Source organism: Morus notabilis, unplaced genomic scaffold (genome assembly GCF_000414095.1).
Source record: "Morus notabilis unplaced genomic scaffold, ASM41409v2 Scaffold413, whole genome shotgun sequence".
In the NCBI taxonomy this organism is placed as follows: domain Eukaryota; kingdom Viridiplantae; phylum Streptophyta; class Magnoliopsida; order Rosales; family Moraceae; genus Morus; species Morus notabilis.
Window position 1 is genome coordinate 130,587 of NW_010363912.1, and position 23,664 is coordinate 154,250.

General features: G+C 41.7%; 1 protein-coding gene across 1 annotated transcript in view; it reads right to left on the reverse strand.

Annotated features, from left to right (window-relative positions):
- Positions 1–23,522, reverse strand: part of LOC21400031 (pullulanase 1, chloroplastic) — a 38,815-nt gene extending 15,293 nt beyond the window's left edge. Inside the window, exons 1-18 of the mRNA XM_024170192.1 lie at positions 23,226–23,522; positions 22,918–23,059; positions 21,080–21,132; positions 20,843–20,951; positions 20,510–20,646; positions 19,939–20,138; positions 19,612–19,761; positions 19,220–19,280; positions 12,262–12,382; positions 6,161–6,251; positions 5,963–6,056; positions 5,534–5,629; positions 5,227–5,367; positions 4,935–4,985; positions 4,783–4,853; positions 4,534–4,626; positions 3,702–3,792; positions 3,199–3,264 (exon numbers count right to left, since the gene is read on the reverse strand). Coding sequence (XP_024025960.1) covers positions 3,199–3,264; positions 3,702–3,792; positions 4,534–4,626; positions 4,783–4,853; positions 4,935–4,985; positions 5,227–5,367; positions 5,534–5,629; positions 5,963–6,056; positions 6,161–6,251; positions 12,262–12,382; positions 19,220–19,280; positions 19,612–19,761; positions 19,939–20,138; positions 20,510–20,646; positions 20,843–20,951; positions 21,080–21,132; positions 22,918–23,059; positions 23,226–23,474 — 2,016 coding nt within the window. The 5' untranslated portion in view covers positions 23,475–23,522. The remainder of the gene's footprint in view (positions 1–3,198; positions 3,265–3,701; positions 3,793–4,533; positions 4,627–4,782; positions 4,854–4,934; positions 4,986–5,226; positions 5,368–5,533; positions 5,630–5,962; positions 6,057–6,160; positions 6,252–12,261; positions 12,383–19,219; positions 19,281–19,611; positions 19,762–19,938; positions 20,139–20,509; positions 20,647–20,842; positions 20,952–21,079; positions 21,133–22,917; positions 23,060–23,225) is intronic.
- Positions 23,523–23,664: the final 142 nt, after the last annotated feature.

Consider the following 23,664-nt stretch of genomic DNA (forward strand, 5'->3'; position numbering starts at 1 on the left):
GGAATTTCCACATGTGAGAGTTGAGTAACAAAGGCAAGGAAACACGGAGATAGCTTTTTATAAGAAACAAAATGGGACATGGGATATAGAGGACGCCTAGTGCATTCTCTAGTTCCTTTTCTTAGTGCAATAGGTACATCAAGCTCATTTGAGAAATTTTCAGGGATTGGACTCAAACCTGAAACTTCTGGACTTGGTATTGAGGTTGATTCTTGACCATGCTGCAAGTTATTGGTCAATCCACTTGACTTTGGTTCTCTTCTTGAGAAAACTTTCCCAAACCTGTTTTCAGTGTTATTTCTTGTTCTAATTGGACTAACACTGGAAGGAGCCAAATTTTCATTATTTAAAATATCTGCAGAGTTATTCTCTTGATGATTCTCTTCAAAATTTTTGGAATTATTTAAGTTTTGCAAAAAATCCGAATTTTGAAGGGCAAATTCTGATGAAAAATTTTCAAAAAAAGATTCACCTTGATCATGAAAGTCAAAGACTATCTTTTCATCTCCCCCTAAAGCCGTATCGCCTGTGTGTGCTCCCCCTGAAGATGAGGCTGAAAAAATGATTGTTTTTCAAAAAATTGCACATCAAAGGTGACAAAATATTTCCTTTTTTTTGGATCATAGCACTTATATCCTTTTTTACTTGGAGAGTAGCCTAAGAAGACACACTTAGTTCCTCTAGGATCAAGTTTTCCTAAGTTTACATCTTTATTGTGGATATAAACAGTGCAGCCAAACGTTTTCAATGGCAGAGTTGATTGAATTTTTGTTTGGGGAAAAATTTTGGAAAATTCACTTATAGGAGTGGCAAAATTCAAAACTTTCGAAGGCATTCTATTTATCAAAAAAGTTGCTGTCAAAACAGCATCTCCCCAAAAAAATTTTGGTGCTTTATGTGTAAATAACAATGCCCAAGCCACTTCTAACAAATGCTTATTTTTCCTTTCGGCAATGCCATTTTGTTGAGGCGTGTCAACACAAGAGCTTTGCTGAAAAATGCCATTTTGTGAGAAAAAAACACTCAAATGTTTTGTGAAATATTCACGACCATTGTCACTTCTTAAAACTTTGATTTTTGTTTCAAATTGAGTGTAAATCATGTTATAAAACGAATTAAAAATGTGTTCCACCTCAGATTTTTGTGTCATCAAGTAAACCCAAGTCATTCTTGTGTGATCATCTATAAAGGTAACAAACCATCGTTTTCCCGAAGGAGTTGAAATTCTTGAAGGTCCCCATATATCACTATGCATAAGAGAAAAAGGTTTGGAAGGAACATATGGACGAGGGATATATGGAGATCGATGCATTTTTGCTAAAGCACAAATTTTGCATTGAAAAAGAGATGGATCTTTATTTGAGAATAAACTAGGAAACAAACGTTTTAAATAATAAAAATTTGGATGACCAAGCCTTTAATGCCAAAGCATAATGTCATTCTTACTAGAACTAGAAATAACACCCAAGCAAGTATTTGAAACATAATCTTTAGGAAGTGATCCATCGTCAAAGTAGTAAAGTCCACCACTTAATTTAGCATTGCCAATCATCTTTCCCGCGACCATGTCCTGAAATTCACAGTAAGATGGAAAGAAATTAGCATGACAGTTTTGGTCAAGAGTTAATTTACTGACTGACAGTAAATTGCATGATAATTTTGGAACATGTAACACATCTTTTAGTGTTAAACATGGAGAAATTTTGATGGAACCCGTCCCTGCTATGGTTGAAAACGAACCATCAGCCACTTGAATTTTTTTATTTCCTGCACAAGGCCTGTAAGTGGAAAATAAATGGGAACAACTGGTCATATGATCTGTGGCACCAGAATCTATGATCCATGGGCCAGAAATATTTGAGGAAGTGAGGGCAGAAGGAGCTTGATTACCTTGGTGAGCATAAGAGGTAGAAGGAGAATTAGAAATTTGTGGAGACTTAAAGAGTTTTAGAAGATGCTCAATTTGTTCCTTGGTGAATGGAGGCTATACCGAGGTAAATGGTGGCTCTGGAGTAGTCTCAGTCACAGTGTTAAACGTCTTGCCTCCCTCCTGTTTCTTCTTCCAATTTGGCTGCCAATTAGGTGGTTTCCCATGAAGCTTCCAGTAGGAATCTTTGGTGTGCCAGTGCCGATTGCAGTGGTCACACCATGGCTTCTTTTTCTTGTCTGGGTCACCCTCATTGCCACGGACTGCTAAGGCTGAATTTTTAGGCTCTGCTGGTGGCAAGAATGAACCAATCATGACTCTCTTTCGTCCTTCTTCCTGCCTAAGTTCAGAAAAAACTTCACGGATTGTAGGAAGAGGACGTCTGCCTAGAACACGCCCTTTAACATCGTCCAATCCTGCATTAACCCCTGCTTGGAATTCCACAGCCGAGTCTTCAATTCAAAGGCTTGTGAAAAATTTTCCAGGTTCGAGTAGGTTTCACGCACGGCCTCCCATACTTCTTGGGCTGACATGAACAGATATGGCTTCCGGATTGATTCCTCCATGGAATTGAGAAGCCATGTAGTGATGAGTGAATTTTCAGACCTCCACTTTCGGAATGAAGGGTCAGAATCATTCGGCTTTGGTTCCTCCCCTGTAAGAAACCCTAGTTTTCCTCGGCCATCTATGGCTAGTTTTACTGATTGGGCCCATTCTAGAAAATTCCTTCCATTCAATCGTACGGTAGTAATTTGAATGGAAGCATTAGGGTTGAAATCAGCATTATTAGAAGAGGCAGAGGGTACGGTTTGGGTTGAAGGAAGGTTTTCTGGATTCTTGGCCATGGCGAACAGAGATAAAGTCCTAAACCGGGCTCTGATACCATGTAAGTTTCTGAGGAAAAATATAAATCCTTTCTTAATTTAATTGGTACAAAACCGGAGTATAAATAGGTTACAAAAGACCTAGGTCCCGTGGCTAACAGAATCGGGAAACTAGGAACCCTAATAGGATAGAGAAACTATCCTCAAGATATTCCTAGGATCTTTCCTAAAAAATAGGAACTGCCCCCTAAACTAGGAAAGATATGCGATATCTCCTAATTAATTAATTAATTAATGTACATAATTCAATAGTAATTAATTGTTATTTCATCGAGAATTTCGAAGCCAAATCACATTTTGGATTGCTCACAATCGAAGATTTCCTGTCTGGTTTTTCTTTTTTTAAAGAACATGCCCAAAGTACACAAATGCATCAAGATGTTTAACCTGGATGTGATCCTTTGACGATGCAAGCATTTCTTCAGCATGGGGGCCATGATCATGACCATTAGGCTGCAAAAGAAGAATAAGGTAAAAACTATAAGTGAAATGTACTTTAGAGTTGTGCATAGAAAAAAGAAAACCTTCCTATTAACTCAAACTTTGGGAGTGGACTTCACTACAACTTCGACAAATAATAAAAGCTTTGATTAATTAGAATGTTGCAACATTATATTTTTTTCTATTTTTTTTAGCAAAAAGAATAGAATGTTGCAAAGAAATACTTCCTTATAATACGTAATATGGTAATGAACTTCATTCAAACCACCATATATGTTATTTCTTTCCCACTAAATGTGCTGGCAATTAGGGAAATTAAAATCTAAAAGTCCCGTTTTATAATCTGCAAGAAATAAAGAAATATGCAGCCAGATTCTGCAAAACATTTCTCCATAGATATGAAATTAGACTAAATAATAAAATAACCCAAATAAAATTGATGGAAATACCTGCAACAATAGACCAGTTATAAATCCTTGCTGAAGTGGATGCCCAAATGGAGATCCACCAAGTGTCGCATCCCGAATTCGATCATTGAAACTAAATTCACGTCCAAAATTATTCGTACCCTTTTGTTATTTTATGAAGATATAAAATGGATATGATTCATTGAAAAAAAAAAGTGTAGCATGGATACAACTGAATCAAATTCATATTCTCTTTCTAGATAGAATGAGCTGCTAGATCACAGTAAGCCATTTGAAGTGCACACGGATGCGTCAGACTATGCCATAGATGGCATGCTAGTATAATAAGGTAACCCAATAGCATATGAGAGCTGAAAGCTCAATGAGACCGAAAGGTGTGGTCCAAGAGAAGGAGATGACATCAATATTACACTACTTGAGAACGTAGAGGCAGGTCACGATTGGTGGTCAATACAGATAATGTGGTGATGAGTGACTTCCTGATCCAGAAGAAGTCACGCCAAAACAAGGACTTAGGCACTAGACAAGCAAGACAAACTTGCCAAGTTTGATTGATATAGTGCTAGAGAGACACTAAGATGCAATGGCGAAAGAACATTTATGAAGAGATTAAATTCAGATCAAATTGGCATATTTCAATAAGCTATTTTCCACCTATAATATATGTGTTGATATAATTTACCAAGTAGGGTATGACTAACCCTTCATGCCAAATAAATTTTGGTAATAACCTCTCATACCAACAAAGACAGGCATAAGATAACCAGCTCATGTTTGACTCTTGTATAAAATAGGTTTGGTACATAGTAACAGAAACAAACGTTAACACACAAATTAAAAGAACAAAGTGTACCTCCCAATTCCAGTTCCATAAAGGTTAAATTGTGATGCATTTATCCCACGTCCATTCTTGGCAACTTCACCAAAGTCCCACCCTTCACCATATCTTCAAAAGGGGGAGAAGGGTGAAAAAAAAAAATTTTTATGGACTAGTGTATTACAAACAAAAAAGTTGGAAAACAAAATTATGAGCAAACTTCAAGAGCAATAACAATAGGGATTATCACTAGATAGAAAAGAGAATCTAGGGAGTGAAACATACATATAAACACTTGAACCATCAATGACATCTCTTTCCTTCGTTAGGCTGGAGAGTGCATCTTTGCTTTTTATCTAAAGAGAAGAATGTTCGCTTTATTTATCTCTTTTACAGCTACGCATTTGCACCATGCTAAATTCATATCAATTTCTTACCATTGTTCTTTTCATTAAATGACCCATAAGGTCAAACCGAAACCCATCGACCTGACAAAAGCGCCTGTTAAAATCAAGCGGCATGGGTACAAAGATGCATAAAAATCATAAAACCTTGCATAAATCGCAGTGTACTCTACACTATATGTAAAGGAAAAATAATTCAGAGAAAAAAAAAAAAAGGAAGCGTAATCACTGAAAAACAAAAAAGAACTACTTAAATAAGTAAGAAAGAATTTGGGGAAAAGAAAAAAAGGAATATAACATTGCATATGGTAGTGCAAGGCATCACCTTGTAATCGACAACCCAATGCAGAAGATCATCAATAATTAAACGCTCAACCATAAAATGCTCGCTGGCAGTGTTATTGACACATGTACTTTGCTCAATAAAACCATCAGTGTTTCTTCTCAAATAGTAACCTGGAACAATCTGTAGTGAAGTCCCATATCAAAACAGAAAATGTGTATATCTTGTAGCAATAATTAAACAAAAACAGACTATGTATTATATATATGCTGGGACCTTATAATCACGAGTTCACTAAACATTTTAGGCAAGCATAACAGGACAGAGAACATTCATAAAAAATCACAACCTTATCAAGAACTGAATTTTCATCGAAGGGCCCTCTTCCATGTAAATGATTATAGACAGCATCCAATACAACACGTAGTCCAATATGGTTAAGTGCCTGCTCCAAATATTGTTGTGTTTGATCAGTAAAAATCTATCAGCATACACCATTAAGATAAATAACAGGAGGGAAACATGAGGACTCTGAAAGCAGAAAACAGGAAAGGGCAAGAACAAAGAGAGATTTTATCTATTAAAAAAAGTATTTAACTACACCAAAGGAGGGAACCCCAGATAAATTCAGCGTGTGGACATACCAAATATTTACCTACAAAATCAATATGAAAGTTCTTTTTAGTTTTTTGTAAGAAGAAAGATTGCCCATTCCATGAGTTATAATAAACAGGAGACAGTTTGGTCAGCCACTGCAACAAAAACATAATAGTCAGACCTGAACCATCCTTCTAAACTCAAGAATACGGGATGAACCATTTGGGTTACATGCATAGCTTCCTTTTGGGACTCCCCAGAGAACAGGATTATACCTTCATAAGAGAGAAGAATTTGGCAAATATTAGAATCTGCAAAGCATCTAAACCTGATAACGTTATCCAAATAGAAGTTATCCAAATAGAAGTTAGGAGCATACCCCCAGTTATAACCATCATCATCTTGGATTGCAGTAATTAGCGATTGTTGCTCAGCTGAATCCGGAGCAAACTTCTCAAGTATCTTGGTGTCTGCACAAATGTGTATGGCCCCAAGTCATATTTTATTTTATTGACGCCACCGGCCAAAAAAAAAAAACAGAAAAAAAAAGCTGACCGAATTCTGCATTTAAAAATGTTAAAACCAAACTTAAGAAGTATTATCAATCACTGATCATGTTCGAAGTCATGTATAGCAGGCTCTATACTTATATGTGACCAACACTTTTACACACTATGTTAAACTCTAAAATATGCACACTATTCGAGCCCTTAGTCTCATAACAGTCATTGACATTATGAATGGCTCTTCTACAGAAACGCAGACAGAGTAAGAGACCCGGCAGTTCTTTATATTTAAAGGCTAGCATCCTCAATCTAACATAAAATAAGTAAATAAATTCCTTCTTTCTACCAAAAAAGTCAATAAACTCTTCAATAATAAAAATTTTACACGACATTAGAATCTTGAAGTGCGATGATGTTAGGTTCCTGCACAATCCCGCAGTAGAGTAACAAGAGCAAATTGCTTGAAAATGGGTCAAGTTCCTTTTATTGATCTCACTAACAAGTTCTCCGAGAGATGGATTCCATTCTCAAGGAAGAAACAAGAAGGAAATAGGAAGGAAAAAAGAACAAGTGGGGAATTTGAGGTTCCCCAGCCTCCAATGGTCTGCTAACAGAAATGACTCAATTCTCAGACACCTCTCTCTCCCCTCCTCTACTGTCTAAATACCTCCCGGCTAACAAACTCGTAACTAACTTGACACATCAGCACCCTTTTTCCATATTTCCACTTCCCTCCCCTGTTTCCTGCGATTTCCCCCTACGGCCCCTCTTCCTAGCATAGACTAACGTAATAGGACCCTACCCCCCAACCTGTCCTCAAGGTTGAAAGAGGGAAACTGCAAACGGATGGCAGCGACGGGCTCCCAAGTGGATTCCCAATCCGGCAGGCCCTGCCACTTAATCAGCACCTCTGGTTCCTCGCGACCCCCCACCAACACCACCCGAGAGGCCTACACTTCCGCTGGAAGGACACAGAGCTCCAGATCTTCCGTCAACGGAGCGGGGAGAGGTTGGACCTTAGCCGCAACCCCCTTAAAGGGCTTCAACTGAGACACGTGGAAGACCGGGTGTATGCGAGTATTGTCAGGCAGCCTCAAGCGATACGCCACTGGTCCAATGTGTTCCACCACTTCGAAGGGCCCATAGAAGCGCGGGCTGAGTTTCTCATTGACACGGCAAGCTAGAGATTTCAGCCGGTAGGGCCGCAGTTTGAGCAGTACCATCTCACCTATCTCGAAGCTTAACTCTCTCCGATGACTATCGGCGAATTTCTTCATGCGATGCTGAGCCAATAACAGGTGGGATTTCAGCAGATCAAGCATGGCATTACGCAAGGTGATCTGCTCTTCCACCGCTGCTACTGTGCCAGGAGAGTCTTGGAAACGGTAGAGAGCCGGGGGATCACGACCATACACAATGCGGAAGGGGGTGAACCTGGTGGAAGCATTAAAGGTCGTGTTGAACCAATATTCCTCCCACGGAAGGAATGCTGACCACTGCCTAGGCTTATAACCTATGAAACAACGCAAATACGTTTCTAAGCAACGATTTGCTACCTCCGTTTGCCCATCGGATTCTGGGTGGTAGGCCGAACTCGTGTGCAGCTTAGTGCCCTGTAACTTGAACAGCTCTCGCCAAAACCCGCTCATGAACACGGTGTCCCGATCACTCACAATGGACCGCAAAATTCCGTGCAGCTTGACAATGTCTGAAATGAATAAAGCCGCCACCTGCTTGGCTAAAAATGGCTGGGCCAAGGGACCAAAATGGGCGTACTTTGACAAGCGATCCACCACTACTAGAATGGTGTCAAACCCCCCGGACTTGGGAAGACCCCCAACAAAATCCATGAAAACGTCGTCCCAAACTTGGGTGGGAATAGGAAGGGGCTGCAAGAGGCCGGGAGACAGTGCCTCTGTCTTATTTCTCTAGCATATCTCACAATTAGCCACATACTCCCGGATATAGCGCTTCATTCCTCGCCAAAAAACTACCGCGGACAGCCGTTTGTAGGTACGGACAAAGCCCGAATGCCCACCAATGACCGAGTCATGGAACTCGTGGACTAGCCAAGCTATCCAAGGGGAGCTATCCACCAAAACCAGCCTATCTTTGTAAAACAGCAGTCCGTTCTTTAGCAAATTCCCCTCCACAACCTCCCCTTTTTCAAGTTTTGATATGATGGCAACCCAAACCGGTTCTGTACGTTGCTCCAACTGGATGGCAGCAAAATCCCATGTGTGTGGTATTGTAAAAGCAGCGAGGGAAACCTCGGCCCAGTCCCCCGGGTGGTACAGTGCATCGGCGATGCAGTTGGAGGCCCCAACTTGTACTGCACCTCAAAATCGTAACCCAACAATTTATACACCTAGCGAAGCTGCTCAGGAGGAAGTTGGCGTTGATTCATCAAGAACCGCAAGCTTTGTTGGTCAGTGCGAACCACAAAGTGACGACCCAAAAGATAATGTCGCCATTTCTGGACCGCTAGAACCACACCCATGAGTTCCCGCTCAAACACAGACTTCAATCGGGAAGGACGGGCGAGATCTTTACTGAAAAAAGCGATGGGCCTGTCCTCTTGCATCAACACCGCTCCCAACCCACTTCTCGAAGCATCAGTCTCGACAACGAACTGTTTCGAGAAGTCTGGCATGGCCAGAACCGGAATTCGAGTCATGGCCAACTTAAGCTCGTCAAATGCTCAGCATGCTTCCTCCGTCCATCCAAATCCTTCTTCTTAAGCAGCTCTGTTAGTGGCCTTGCGATCGTCCCATAGCCCTTGACAAACTGCCTGTAATAACCGGTGAGCCCTAAGAATCCTCGCACCTCCCGGGCGTTGCTCAATAGGGGCCATGAGGTAATTGCCTGAATTTTGGAAGGGTCGGCAGCCACTCCACGAGTTGAAATGATGTGGCCCAAGTATTCTAATTGTGGTTGGCTGAAACAGCATTTTTTTTATTGGCAAATAACCGTTCGCGCTGCAAAACTTGAAGGACCATGGAGAGGTGTTGGCGGTGCTCCTCCCATGAGCGGCTGTACACAAAAATGTCGTCGAAGAATACAAGGACAAACTTCCGAAGATATTGACAGAAGATTCGATTCATGAGGGCTTGGAAAGTGGCCGGAGCATTCATCAAGCCGAAAGGCATGACGAGAAACTCATAGCAGCCCTCATGCATTCGAAAAGCCGTCTTCTCAATGTCGGCCTCATGCGCCCTGATTTGTTGGTACCTTGCTCGCAAGTCCAATTTTGAAAATACCACTGCCCCATGGAGTTCATCAAGCAATTCGTCGATCATTGGAATCGGAAACTTGTCAGGGATCGTTACTTGGTTCAGTGCGCGATAGTCTACACAGAAACGCTAACTTATGTCTTTCTTCTTGACAAAGAGGACCGGACTGGAGTATAGGCTACTACTGCTTGGTCGTATGATACCGGAAGCCAACATATCTGTCACCAACCGTTCTATCTCTCCCTTCTGAATTTGCGGAAATCGGTAAGGCCGAACATTGGGCGGATCGGTGCCCTCCTTCAGAATGATCCTGTGATCGCATCCCCGGAGCGGTGGCAGCCCCATGGGGTTATCAAACACCTCTTTGAAACTGTCCACCACCGTCCGCACCTCCTCCGGTACTACTCTGTTCTCCTTTTCCAGCCGTTGCATTGAGAGTTCACATACTTCAACCAACACCCCTGCTCCAGCCGGCGACAGTGTCCTGACTAAGGAGCTCATCTTGACCGGTGCATAACATAAACTTGGGTCGCCTCGCCAAACCACCCAAGTTGGCCCTGCTCGGAATTTCATTAGGAACTTAGACCAATCTGCCCATACCTCACCAAGGGTGCTGAGCCATGACACCCTTAAGACCAAATCAGCCCCGCCCAACTGGAAGGAAAAGAAATCCTCCACCAATAAGTGACCTTAGATCTAGACACTAACTTCCTGACAAATACCCGACTACTTGACGCTCAACCCATTGCCTACCAAAATATTGTGACTTACCGTGGAGTCCATTGGCAAGTGCAGCACGCTTAGCACCTTTTCCGAGATGAAGCTGTGAGTAGCGCCGTTGTCCACCAGCACCACGACCTCCCGGCCACCGATCCTTCCCCTAAGTTTCATAGTGTTGGAGGCGGACACCCCCCGCATCGAGTTTAAGGACAGATCCATCCTTGCGTTCGAGACCTCCTTCCCTTTGTCCTCCACCGCCAGAGGCTCCTGGCCATCCTTACTATCCTCCCCTGATTCGTCTCCTTCATCCGCCAGAATGAGAACCTGTAACTGCCAGTTCTTGCATCAGTGTCCCGGGCTGAACTTCTTGTCGCATTTGAAGAAGAGCCCCCGGGCCCTCCGATGCTGGATCTCCTCCTCAATGAGCCACCGGTACGCCGCCGCCTCGCCGGAAAGGGAATTCGTCCCTAGACCACTACCCAACTGAGCTCCCTGCGCTAACGCCGCCTCATGCTGAAGTTTGGATCGAAGGGGGCCCTCGGGTGAGAAGGAGTTTAGGCCTTCAGAAGCTCCCCCTAAGCGCCCCAAATACTCAGATCTGGGCCCACGGCCCACTCTGTTCCTTCGGACCCGATCCGCAGCCTCATTGCATGACTCCAACTCCACCTGCTGGGCCAGGTCCATCATCTCATGCAAGCCATTGGGCCGGTGCATCTTCAGTGCAGCCCGAATATCCTCCCTGAGCCCATGAAGGAAAGCACCTTTGAATATGGCTTCAAAGACTCCCTGCATCTGCGCCGCCGTTGATTCAAACTTGTCCTAATAGTCCGCCACCGACATCCACTGCCTGAGAGCCATCAGTTGCTCCACCAGGTCGACTTCCCTGGCACGACCGAAACGACGCAGCACAGTCGCGCAAAGTTCACGCCAAGATCTAAACGGTTCTTGCGCGTCTGCCCACTAGAACCATCCCAAAGGTCTCCCCTCCATGCACACCAAAGCCACCACCACCTTCTCTTCCTCCTCCACGTCGTTCACAGCAAAGTACCGGTCGGTGCTAAACAACCATCCTTAAGGGTCATCGCCCTGGAATAATGGCATCTCTAGCCTCCTTCCCCGTTGTTCTACTCGTCCTCTCGGAAGCGGTGGCATCTCCTGCCGGTATTCCCGCTCGTATCACCGGGGTTCTTCGTTGCGCGGAGACGGAGGCGGCGACACTGGCCGAACGTTCGGGGCCTGCCAACAAAGGTCAGGGAATCGCTGCTGGCCAGCGTTGAACCGTGGCGGAGGGTGTGGGTTTCGCTAGAGAAAGTTCGCCTGCCAGAGCAGAAGATTCTCCAGCCGTCGCACCGATCCTTGTACCTCTCCCATCTGGACGCTAATATCGGCCATGTCTTCTTGGAGTTTAGGGAGAGGCTCCGTCATAGCTTCCACAATCTGCAGCGCCTCGTAAAACGTATCCAATCTCTGTTCGAGCCGAGACATCTCCTCCGCCGGAGGCTGTTCGCCGGAAGCATCTGTCATGGATCTACCGCTCTGATACCAAAATGTTAGCTTCCTGCACAATTTGGGTAATCCCACAGTAGAGTAACAAGAGCAAATTGCTTGAAAATGGGTCAAGTTCCTTTTATTGATCTCACTAACAAGTTCCCTGAGAGATGGATTCCATTCTCAAGGAAGAAACAAGAAGGAAATAGGAAGGAAAAAAGAACAAGTGGGGAATTCGAGGTTCCCCAGCCTCCAATGGTCTACTAACAGAAATGACTCAATTCTCAGACACCTCTCTCTCCCCTCCTCTACTGCCTAAATACCTCCCGGCTAACAAGTTGGTAACTAAGTTGACACATCAGCACCCCTTTTCCATATTTCCACTTCCCTCCCCTGTTTCCTGCGATTTCCCCCTACGGGCCCCTCTTCCTAGCATAGACTAACGTAATAGGAGACCTAACAGATGAAAAGATTTGAAAAAGATTATAGCAAGTCAACGAAATCAGGCCAGGCTAAGTAAGAAATACGCTTACCAACAGACTTCCACTTATCCTTCTCATCAACAACACCGCCAAACTGGTAGGTCGGAAGTAAATGGACATGAGTAATACCAGCATCTGATAATTTCTTTAGATGGCATACACCTGCCGAGTCCTTCAAGCAACATAGGTTCACTTTTAGATAATAGATCTTCGAAGCATATTTTAAAACATCTAATATATATAGATTAAGATTTAATAGGAATAAAACATGCATTAATTACAGCCCCATCAAGTTTTTCACTCTTCTTATCTTTAGGGCAGTACTTTTGTCGAAAACCTGACATATTGAGACCCCTGTAGCAGAATCTTTGATTGAGAGTTTTTGCAAATACCACTTTCAATTGATCAAATGATCATTTATGTTAGCAATTCCTTAGCATGTTTAAAGCATGACGCACATCATTAGTATTGTTCTCCATCAACTTAAGCCTTTAGGGCAGCTGATAAAAACAGAGTAATTTCTTCAAACAAAAATGAATCAAGAAGAATGAAAGTATGATCTTTATTGAATCACCAAAATGAATTACAGAGCAGTCCTTCGAGGTACTGCGAAACCTCCCCCGCTTAGCCTAAGCCAAGACTTCCTCAACAAGACTCTAGTTCTTTTCTGCCCCTGACACTTACTCTCTGTTTCTATTTATTCCCTCTCCCCACCGACCCCATCCCTTATTCACACTCTATATTTTCTAATTGCTAACAAACTAACAATTCTAACTACTAACAACAACTAATACATGCCTACACCCCTTTATTCTCTCCTGCCCTTCTTAACGAAAACCTGCCTAAGCAACGACTTAGTCTTATCAACTACTCCGCCCCCCAAAAGCGTCACCTTGTCCTCGAGGTGAAAATCGGGAAATTGCTGCTGGATGATATCAAAGAGTTCTCAAGAAGATTCATAATCAGGTAAATGACGCCACTACAGTAAGACTTCCAATTGGCCAGTCACTGGAGAACAACGAGTAGCCACCAAGCGTTCCGGTTCCACCCGTAATTCCATATCAACAGTTAATATGGGAGGAACATCATGTGCAGGGACCGAGAGGCCAACAGCTTTCTTGAGTTGTGAGACATGAAAAACCGGATGTATCTTCGCGGATGCAGGAAGGTGTAACCGATATGCCACTGGCCCAACATGCGCGAGAACCTGATAAGGGCCATAAAACTGGGGAGATAACTTTTCTTTGACAAACTTTGCCAAAGAACGATGGCGATACGGCCGGAGTTTCAAGAACACTAAATCCCCCACCTCAAAAGACACATCCCGACGCTTGAGATCAGCTTGCATTTTCATGGATTGTTGGGCCTTAGCAAATGTGCGTGTAACTCATCCAGAATTACGTCTCACAACTGCAGTTGCTGTTCCAGCAAAGAATTAGCTGTAGACCCCAATTCAAAACGGAGTAGCTTGGGACGATCTCGACCATATAAAGCCTTAAAAGGTGTCATGCCTGCAGAGACATGGAAGCTGGTGTTATACCAATATTCGGCCCAAGCAAGATGAGAGCACCATTAGTTAGGTTTGTCGGAGACAAAACAACGTAAATAAGCTTTTAAGTAGCAATTGACCACCTATGTTTGGCCATCGGACTGAGGATGGTAGGCCGTGCTGTGATGTAAGGAAGTACCTTGCAACCTAAAGAGTTCTTTCCAAAAATGGCTGAGAAAGACTTTATCACGATCGGATACAATAGTGGTCGGAAAACCATGAAGCCAAACCACCTCTTTAACAAAGAGGGCAGCCACAGACTTAGCCGTATAGGGATGGCAAAGACCCAAAAAATGAGCATACTTACTCAATCGGTCTACGACCACTAAGATAAAATCATGACCAGCTGACTCAGGAAGACCCTCCACAAAGTTTATAGAAATATCTTCCCACACCTGTTGTGGAAGTGGCAAGGGCTGCAATAACCCCTGACAAGCTGCAACAAAAGAAACTACACCCTGTTTCATACCATACCAAAAGAACTCGGAAGACAACTGCTTAAACGTTTTAAGCACTCCGGAATGACCATCAACTTTGCTGCCGTGGAACTCCTCCAACAGTCCAGGTATGAGAGGTGATTGCCGGGAAATGACCAAACAATTCCTGTAAAGTAACATGTCATTGCACAAAGAAAACCCCTTCACCGTCGTCGGATTGTTCAACAAAGCAATCCGAATCACAGCTAACTTCGGGTCACTGAGAATTTGTTGGCAAATTTCAGCCCCATCGTAAATCGCTGAAGTTGACAGATGCATCAACTCCAAACCAGCAAACCGCCTTGATAAAGCATTAGCCACGCAATTCTCAGAACCGGGCTTGTATTGAATTTCAAAATCATAACCCAACAGTTTGCACAACCATTTCTGGTGCTCCTCACTAACCAGCCGTTGTTCTAATAAAAACTTAAGGCTCTTCTTATCAGTGCGGACAATGAAATGCCGCCCAAGAAGATAATGCCGCCATTTCTTAATAGCAAGGACCACGGCCATCAACTCGCGCTCATAAACCGACTTAGCCCTAGCCCTAGAAGACAACACCTGGCTAAAATAAGCTATAGGTCGCTATTGTTGCATTAAACCAGTGCCAATACCAAATCCAGAAGCATTGGATTCAACAACGGTTAAGAAAAATCCGGCAATGCGAATACAGGAACTGTAGTCATGGCCTGTTTCAACATCTGAAAAGCAGATTCAGCCTCATATGTCCAATTAAAACTGTCTTTCTTTAATTGTTGTGTCAATGGCCAAGCAAGATGACCATATCCCGTAACAAAACGCCGGTAATAACCGGTCAAACTCAGGAACCCGCGTAACTCCTTAATAGAATGTGGAGTAGACCAATCCAGCATTGCTTGAATCTTGTTGGAGTCAGCCGAAACCCCATCCCGAGAAACAATGTGACCCATATACTCCAACTGACTCTTAGCGAAAGTGCACTTTTTTTTATTAACATATAATTGGTTATCTTCCAAAGCGGTCAAAACCAAATCCAAGTGGCCAACATGTTCTTCCAAGGATTTACTGTATATCAGGATGTCATCAAAAAAGACTAGCACAAATTTTCGCAAAAAAAGTTTTAATACCTCATTCATCAGAGATTGGAATGTGGCTGGAGCATTGGTTAGCCCGAAAGGCATAACCAAAAATTCGTAATGGCCTTCATGAGTGCAGAAAGCGGTCTTTGGAATGTCCTCTTTAACTGTTGTGTCAATGGCCAAGCAAGATGACCATACCCCGTAACAAAACGCCGGTAATAACCGGTCAAACCCAGGAACCCGCGTAACTCCTTAATAGAATGTGGAGTAGACCAATCCAGCATTGCTTGAATCTTGTTGGAGTCAGCCGAAACCCCATCCCGAGAAACAATGTGACTCATATACTCCAACTGACTCTTAGCGAAAGTGCACTTTTTTTTATTAACATATAATTGGTTGTCTTCCAAAGCGATCAAAACCAAATCCAAGTGGCCAACATGTTCTTCCAAGGATTTACTGTATATCAGGATGTCATCAAAAAATACTAGCACAAATTTTCACAAAAAAAGTTTTAATACCTCATTCATCAGAGATTGGAATGTGGCTGGAGCATTGGTTAGCCCGAAAGGCATAACCAAAAATTCGTAATGGCCTTCATGAGTGCAAAAAGCAGTCTTTGGAATGTCCTCCGCGCACATCCGGATTTGGTGATAACCCGATTTCAAATCCAATTTGGTAAAAATAGTAGCCCCAAACAATTCATCCAATAGCTCTTCGATCACCGGTATGGGAAACTTATCCGGGACTGTAGCCTTGTTGAGAGAGCAATAATCAACGCAAAAGCGCCAACTGCCATCTTTTTTCTTAACCAAAAGCACAGGGCTAGAAAACGGCTATTGCTTGGTTGAATGATCCCAGCCGCTAGCATCTCACGCACCAACTTTTCAATCTCATTTTTTTGAAAATGATGATACTTGTAGGGCCTAACACTAATAGGAGCGGTTCCCGGTTGAAGAATAATGCGATGGTCACGCAAACGTTGAGGGGGTAGTCCATCCAGCATATTCAAAACCCTTGGATGATGTTGAAATAAGACACTGATTTGAGCAGGAAGTGGCTGGTCTGGTTCCTTGTTCACATCCAAGGCTTGTAATTCCAAGTAAATTCCTTGTCTGTCATGCTTTATAGTCCAGAACATTGCTTTCAGAGAAACCATAGTGGTAGGGAGACTCATATTGCCTCGCAACGTAACCGCCTCCCCCCGAATCTTGAACTTCATCAATTGGGACTTCCAATTCACATGCATTCCCCCCAAAGTTTCCAACCATTGCATGCCTAGAATCGCATCCACTCCTCCCAACTCCAATGGCAAGAAGTTTTCCACAATTGTTAATTGAGGTAAACTCAATGCCACCTCACGACAAAGGCCCTTTCCCTTAACCGATTCTCCCGTGCCCACTTGTACTCCAAACCCGGCAGTGGAAAAAATTGGTATAGACAATCTCTCAACAAGACTCAAAGAAATGAAGTTGTGAGTTGCTCCGGAATCAATTAGAACAATTACCTCATTTTGAGCAATCAAGCCATGAAGCTTCATAGTCTTTGGTGTCGAAAGCCCAACCACGGAATTCAAGGACAACTCAATAAGCTCAAGCTGCCCGTCCTCCCAAACGATCTTAGACATGTCAGGATCTTCCTCTTCACACTTAGTTGCGTCATCATCGCTAACCAACATGATTCGGAGCTCCTTCCTCTTACAACGATGCCCCAAAGTGAACTTCTCATCGCACCTAAAACACAACCCTTTGTCCTTCTTCTCTTGTAACTCGGAGTCCGACAACTTGCGAAAACGAAAGTCTCGCTTTTGAGTTACTGTTTTATCCAGAGTGGCTGGAGCTCGCGGTGGACGCTCGACTCCCGACAATGTCCTAGCAGGAAATGTAGTGAATTCAGCCCTTGGACGACTAGAAAATTGTGGTCTTGACATTCTTGTTTCCGAGACCTCTCGACGAAGCAACTCATTCTTCTCTTCGATCCTCTAAGCTATCTCCATAATTTCGCCTAAACCAACCGGTTTCAAGAGCCGTAATTCCCCGAACCTCCGGCTTTAAACCATTTACGAAGATTCCTTCCAAAATTTCTTCCGGAAATCTTGAAGCGGAGCTGCGGAAACCTCAAACTGCCTACGATATTCCGCCACTGTTCCATCTTGTCGGATCGCCAAAAACTTCTCACAAAAATTTCCTGCCTGCTAAGAACGGAAACGCTGTAATAGTGACAACTTGAAGTCTGTCCAGCCGTGAAAAGGTCGGCGACCATTCTGCCATTGGAACCAAGATAAGGCGTCTCCCTCTAAAGCTATGCCGGCAGTGATCAGTTTTTCCCTTTCCAAGCAGCGATTGATGGAAAAGAACTGCTCCATTCGAAACACCCAACCATCGGGATCATCGCCGCTAAAAGTTGGACACTCCACCTGCCGCCAGCGATAAGCAGCCCACTCCTTATTCTCCGGCAACTCCTCAAGTACACCTCTGCTATCCCAACCCTCCTTGAACCGTACTCCTCAATAACCATCCACACCCAAACCACAACGCCGATCGCAAAATCCATGATTATCAGACTCCACAAAAACGCCACGCCCCTCTCCTCAACGTCCAGTCACGTTTTCCCCTTGGGCACCCATCAGAACCTCTCTTCGAGCGTCGCGCTCTTCCTCCCTCCCTCGCGACAAAAATTTCGCGAAACCTTGGGGTTCGCCGGTCGATCTCCCCGCGCACGCAAACCAGAAGTTCGCACCGGTAACGACACATTCTGCAAAAGCCTAGGGTCCGTCACTCGTTCCTCGTTCCGCACGCGCAACCCAGCGATTTCCGCCATATGCGACCCCGGTCGGAAATACCTCGCGATCTTCCTCCACCACAGACGTCGAAGCCCCTGTCTTCTCAGGCACTTTCACCGGCGCCGCAAACAACTTCATATGTTCTTCCATTAGTTGACGGAGCTCTGTAAGATTCTGAGTTAATTCCGCCCTATTCTGAGTTAATTCCGCCCTAACCTCCCCGATCCCTTTCTCCATCTCACCGATTCCTCTTTCCATCGAAGCCCTAACTTCCTTAATCTCCTTCTCCACAGATTCAAACCGTTCATCTGTTTTCCTACCCGCCATTATTGCCCAGAATTATTGCTCTAATACCAAAATGATAAAAACAGAGTAATTTCTTCAAATAGAAATGAATCAAGAAGAATGAAAGTATGATCTTTATTGAATCACCAAAATGAATTACAGAGCAGTCCTTCGAGGTACTGCGAAACCTCCCCCGCTTAGCCTAAGCCAAGACTTCCTCAACAAGACTCTAGTTCTTTTCTGCCCCTGACACTTGCTCTTTGTTTCTATTTATTCCCTCTCCTCCACCGACCCATCCCTTATTCACACTATATTTTCTAACTGCTAACAAACTAACAATTCTAACTGCTAACAACAACTAATACATGCCTACACCCCTTTATTCTCTCCTGCCCTTCCTAACGAAAACCTGCCTAAGCAACGGCTTAGTCTTATCAACAACCTATACTTAAACTAACATAGAATCTGATGGCCAAAGTATAGGTATTTTGATCTCCCTTCAGTTTTCTCTTTATACATGTATAAGCCTCACATCTGATCTCACGCATAAGAAGAAGCATTTATGCATATCAAAGCGTGCTAAGAACCTTTTTTTTTTTTTTCAAAAGAAAGATGATATATACTGTTAAGAGCAAAAAACTAACCACTCTAATAACCAAGCCCTAATACCATGTCATGTCACCAAAAACAAATACATAGAAAATAGTCCAATATGTAGTTCAAGCTTCCATGAAATATCACACGCACTAAGCATATCAAGAAAAGAAAGTCCTAAGTAGAATATTTGTTATAATATAAAAAGGTAGAGAAATGTTCGCCCTCTCAAGAACAGCGTTTGAAATAATCAGGACAAAAGAAATACCTGTAAAGTGAAGGCCAAATAACCACCTCGAAATTCATCATTTACTGTCAGGTCAGTGGCACTGCAGAAGCCACGAAGAAATATGAGAAAATAAAGACGAACATGCAGAACTCAAATAGTTTTAAGTGGAAGTTTAAGACTTTTTTTTTTTGCTGTATTATTTATCTCCTATGATTTTGGTATCATACCAGCCCCACCCATCAGGATTCTTATGTAGCAAAACGAACCAAATAAATGAAAAGGGAAGTCAAGAGGGCTTCAAATCAAACTCTTGAATTATTTACAAAAGCACTTGTGTTGCAGAGTTCTAGTCCAAATACATTACTCTATTGATCTGCAAGGCTTCAGATTTTTTCATCTATTTCTAGCATAGTGAAAGCACGATTAATTACCTGAAATCCCTCACATGCAACTCATATATACTTATGTCTGAGAAAGAAAGTAAATTAGGTTTTTCATATGCCAATTTATCCCATCCTTCAGGTTTTAGAATATCAGAAGCAATATCGACAAACAATGTCCTGCCCCCATCGGCTGAGAGCCTGCCATAACAAGGAAATAACTTTTATGAGCATTAGCTATAGGAGTCAACCAGCATTACAGAAACACATATATACTTATGTCTGAGAAAGACGGTAAAGTGATAAGAGTAATGTTATAAATTCAGATTACAGAAACAACTTAGCTATTTTTGGAAACTGTTAGTCAACCAGCATTACCCTCTGGCATATGGATCGTTTGCATAGCATTTGACAATTTTCAAAGCACTAGGATGGTAGACGGATACTTCATATATATAATAGCAACCATCCCAACTTTTTGGACCTTTTTTACTCCAAACACCATTAGTCTCTTCAAGCTGGAGAATTTCTAGAGAACTTTCACCAGAAGGGTCCTTATAAATCAAAGCTTGTACCGCCTGTTTTAATGCAAAATTAATTGTGCTAGAACTGAACGTTTAATAGACTGACTGATTAATTAAGAAAGAGAGAGAAAAGACAAGTACAAGTACATAGAAGAAATTGTTAGAAAAGTTAGCTTAACAGAAAATTAGTTAGGAGATTTGATTAGCTGTGCACGTGTAATGTTAAATTGGCAGTTAGATGTAGAGATTGATTAGTTTCAGAGTATTTGAGAAATACTTCACACAGATTCATTAGTTAATAAAGAAAGCATTTTTGGAAATCTCCTCCCAAAATTTTTTCTCAGATTTTTGTTTCTATTTCCCTTAGATTCTTACTTTCCTAAATATCTCAATTTTCATCAGAAATGTCTGAAGATTTGACATACTTGCGCAGTGGGCGCCCAGAGGAAAAGCGATATAGCTTCACTTGAATAAACTGCACCAAGAGGACCACTATATGAGAACAACTCATCCAGGACTCCAGGTAACTGCAAACCAGTAGCATTGCTGCATTTTCCATCAGCTGCGTCACACAAAGAAGTAAATACATACCAAAAAATGATAGGTACGAAGAGAAAATCACATTGAAAGCCCTGATGTTAATGCTTCGTTTGCATTTTCTATCAGTCGAAATAGGCCTAAATAGCCCATTATTCACCATAAAATGATTAATGAAAAAAAAAAAATTGTACACAGTATAACAGTAAAAGCAAGCTTACAATCAAAAGCAGCAACTGCCAATTGGCACTTGAGGAGTTGTTTGACATCTAAATGAGGAGGTACTCTATAAGCTCTGTAGTTGTGAATGTGAGGGAACTTTGCAATCACCTAGAAACATTAATTTAGAGGGGGAAGAAAAAAGGCCTGTCACATACAAGGAAACTCCAAATCCAGCAACCATCAACATAACTCAAAGAAAACTATCAATCATCCAACTGTTAATGTAATTTTGTTACATTTTCAGGAAGATTGTAGCCATCTTCTTCAAGCTTAACTTTCAAATCCTGCCCTGTTAAGGAATTCAAAAGCATTTACACCTCAATTTACTGAATTTGGATCACAAAGAATTAAACATAACATGATACCCAAGAGTTCAAAACCTTTATTTATTTATTTATTGTTTGCGAAGCCCGTCGCCATCTTCTTCAAACTTAACATTCAACTCCTCTAGATTTTTTTTGTTAGGATTTTTTTTCCACTGGTACACCCTGAACTTATCAGTGCTTGAAAACTTGGATCCCAAACTATTAAATTTGCTAAATAGGACCCTAAGTTTGAAAACTTGTGACAATTGTGGTTCAATAGTTGGTCTGCATCAATGAGTGGACGGAATGCCCCAATATTTTTACACAAAAGGCACCTAAACTTCTTGTTAGTTGGAAACTTAGACCTTCAAGGCTGTAATTTTTGCATTTTAGACCCTAATTAATTGTTGTCTATTGACGATTTGACTGTAATACCAAGGATCGTCAAATTTAAGGGTTTGTTCTTTTGGAGTTTAATTTGAGTATAATTCTTGAGTTGAATTTGAGTTATAACTTGAGTTGAACTTGTAACTTAAGTTTGTATTTGATTGTGTACATTTGAGTTATGGTTTGAGATAAGAATCTTTTTGAGTTTGTGTTTGAGTAAGTCAAAACTTGAATTTGTATTCAGATAGTATTTTAATAAAAACTCAATGCTGATGAAAAATTTTAATAGGGTATATGGGTCGGGTTTTATTCGTCTTTTCGTTGTCAACGCATAGAAAAAAAAAACATCTCAATCAGAATTAAAACGAAAAAGTTATAGCATTTTTAAGAATAGAAAAAACACTGTTCATTAATTTGAGTTCGGATTTCTGAACTCGAGTTGAAGGTGAAACTTGAACTCGAGTTTTAGTCCTAAACTCGAGTTTAAACTCGAGTTTAAACTTAAAAGAACATGAACTCGAATAAAGTTGTAACTCGAGTTGCATTTTTTTGAATTTTTCACTCAAAAGAACAAACCCTAAGATTTTAAATGCTAAAACTAAGGGCTTGTTCTTTTGAAGTTTAACTTGAGTATAATTCTTGAGTTGAATTTGAGTTATAATTTGAATTGAAGTTATAATTTGAGTTTGTGTTTGGTTGTGTATATTTGAGTTATGGTTTGAGATAAAAATCTTTTTGAGTATGTGTTTGAGTGAGTCAAAACTTGAATTTGTATTTAGATAGTATTTTAATAAAAACTCAATACTGATAGAAAATTTTAATAGGGTATATGGGTGGGGTTTTATTCGTCTTTTCATTGTCAACGCATAGAAAAAAAAATCATCTCAATCAGAATTAAAATGAAAAAGTTATAGTATTTTTAAGAATAGAAAAAACATTGTTCATTAATTTGAGTTCGAGTTTCTGAACTCGAGTTGAAAGAGAAACTTGAACTCGAGTTTTAAAAGTCTCAAACTCGAGTTTGAACTCGAGTTTAAACTCAAATTCAAATTTAAAAGAACATAAACTCGAATAAAGTTGTAATTCGAGTTGTCTTTTTTTGTGAAAGAGAAACTTGAACTCGAGTTTTAAAAGTCTCAAACTCGAGTTTGAACTCGAGTTTAAACTCAAATTCAAATTTAAAAGAACATAAACTCGAATAAAGTTGTAATTCGAGTTGTCTTTTTTTGAATTTTTCACTCAAAAAGACAACCCTAAGAGTTTAGAATCTAACTTACAAATAACGAAAACTTCAGGTGAATTAAGTACAAATAGTTATTTAGTAGAAAATATCACCATAATTTAACCCCAAAAATAAAAATCCCTAGCAGAGTAGTCCAAACCTTGAACACCATCGTTCTCCGTAAGTGACAAATCAGCGGTTTTGCTAGCAAATAGGAAACAAGAACCATTTCCAACATCCACATTCCAAGCGATGATCGATTCACTCACCCAATACGCCCTCGAATACAACAAACTACAATCCTGTAAATCGCAATCGATCACCATGAATCACAAACAAAGTTGGTCAATTCTCACATATCGATCAAAAGATATCCCAAAAAAAAAGTGAATCAATTTCTACAAATCTCGAAGCTGAGAACCGACATTGGAACAATTTTGAGCACAGATAATGAAGAGAGAGAGAAACCTGAGAGGTCGAAGGAGACGCCGTTGAAGCGGACATGGAAGAGGCGGAGAAGCAGCGAAGAAGAGGCTTGGCGTGGAATGGGAGAGAGAGGAAGGGATTTTGGGCTGTGGAGGTGAATAAACGACGTCGTTGCGGGGATGGAAGAGAAAGGCGGTTGGTCGTTGGGCCCGGTGGCGGGAAATAGCGGTTGGTCGTTGGAGCCGTTGGGAAGTGTGAGTGAAGAAGGTGAGACGAGCGTAGAAGGGGCATTTTTTTTTTCCCTCTTTTGGACCTTTTGCGATTTGCCGGTTTCTCACTAACTACGATGCTTTTTGGACATCTTTTTCCCTGCTTTCGAGGACTGCGTTTAGTATTACTTTTTACTCTTAAAATTAACTTTAGCTTTTAATAAAAGTTAATTTTAATATTTAATAAATTCTTACAAAAGTATTTTTTTTTT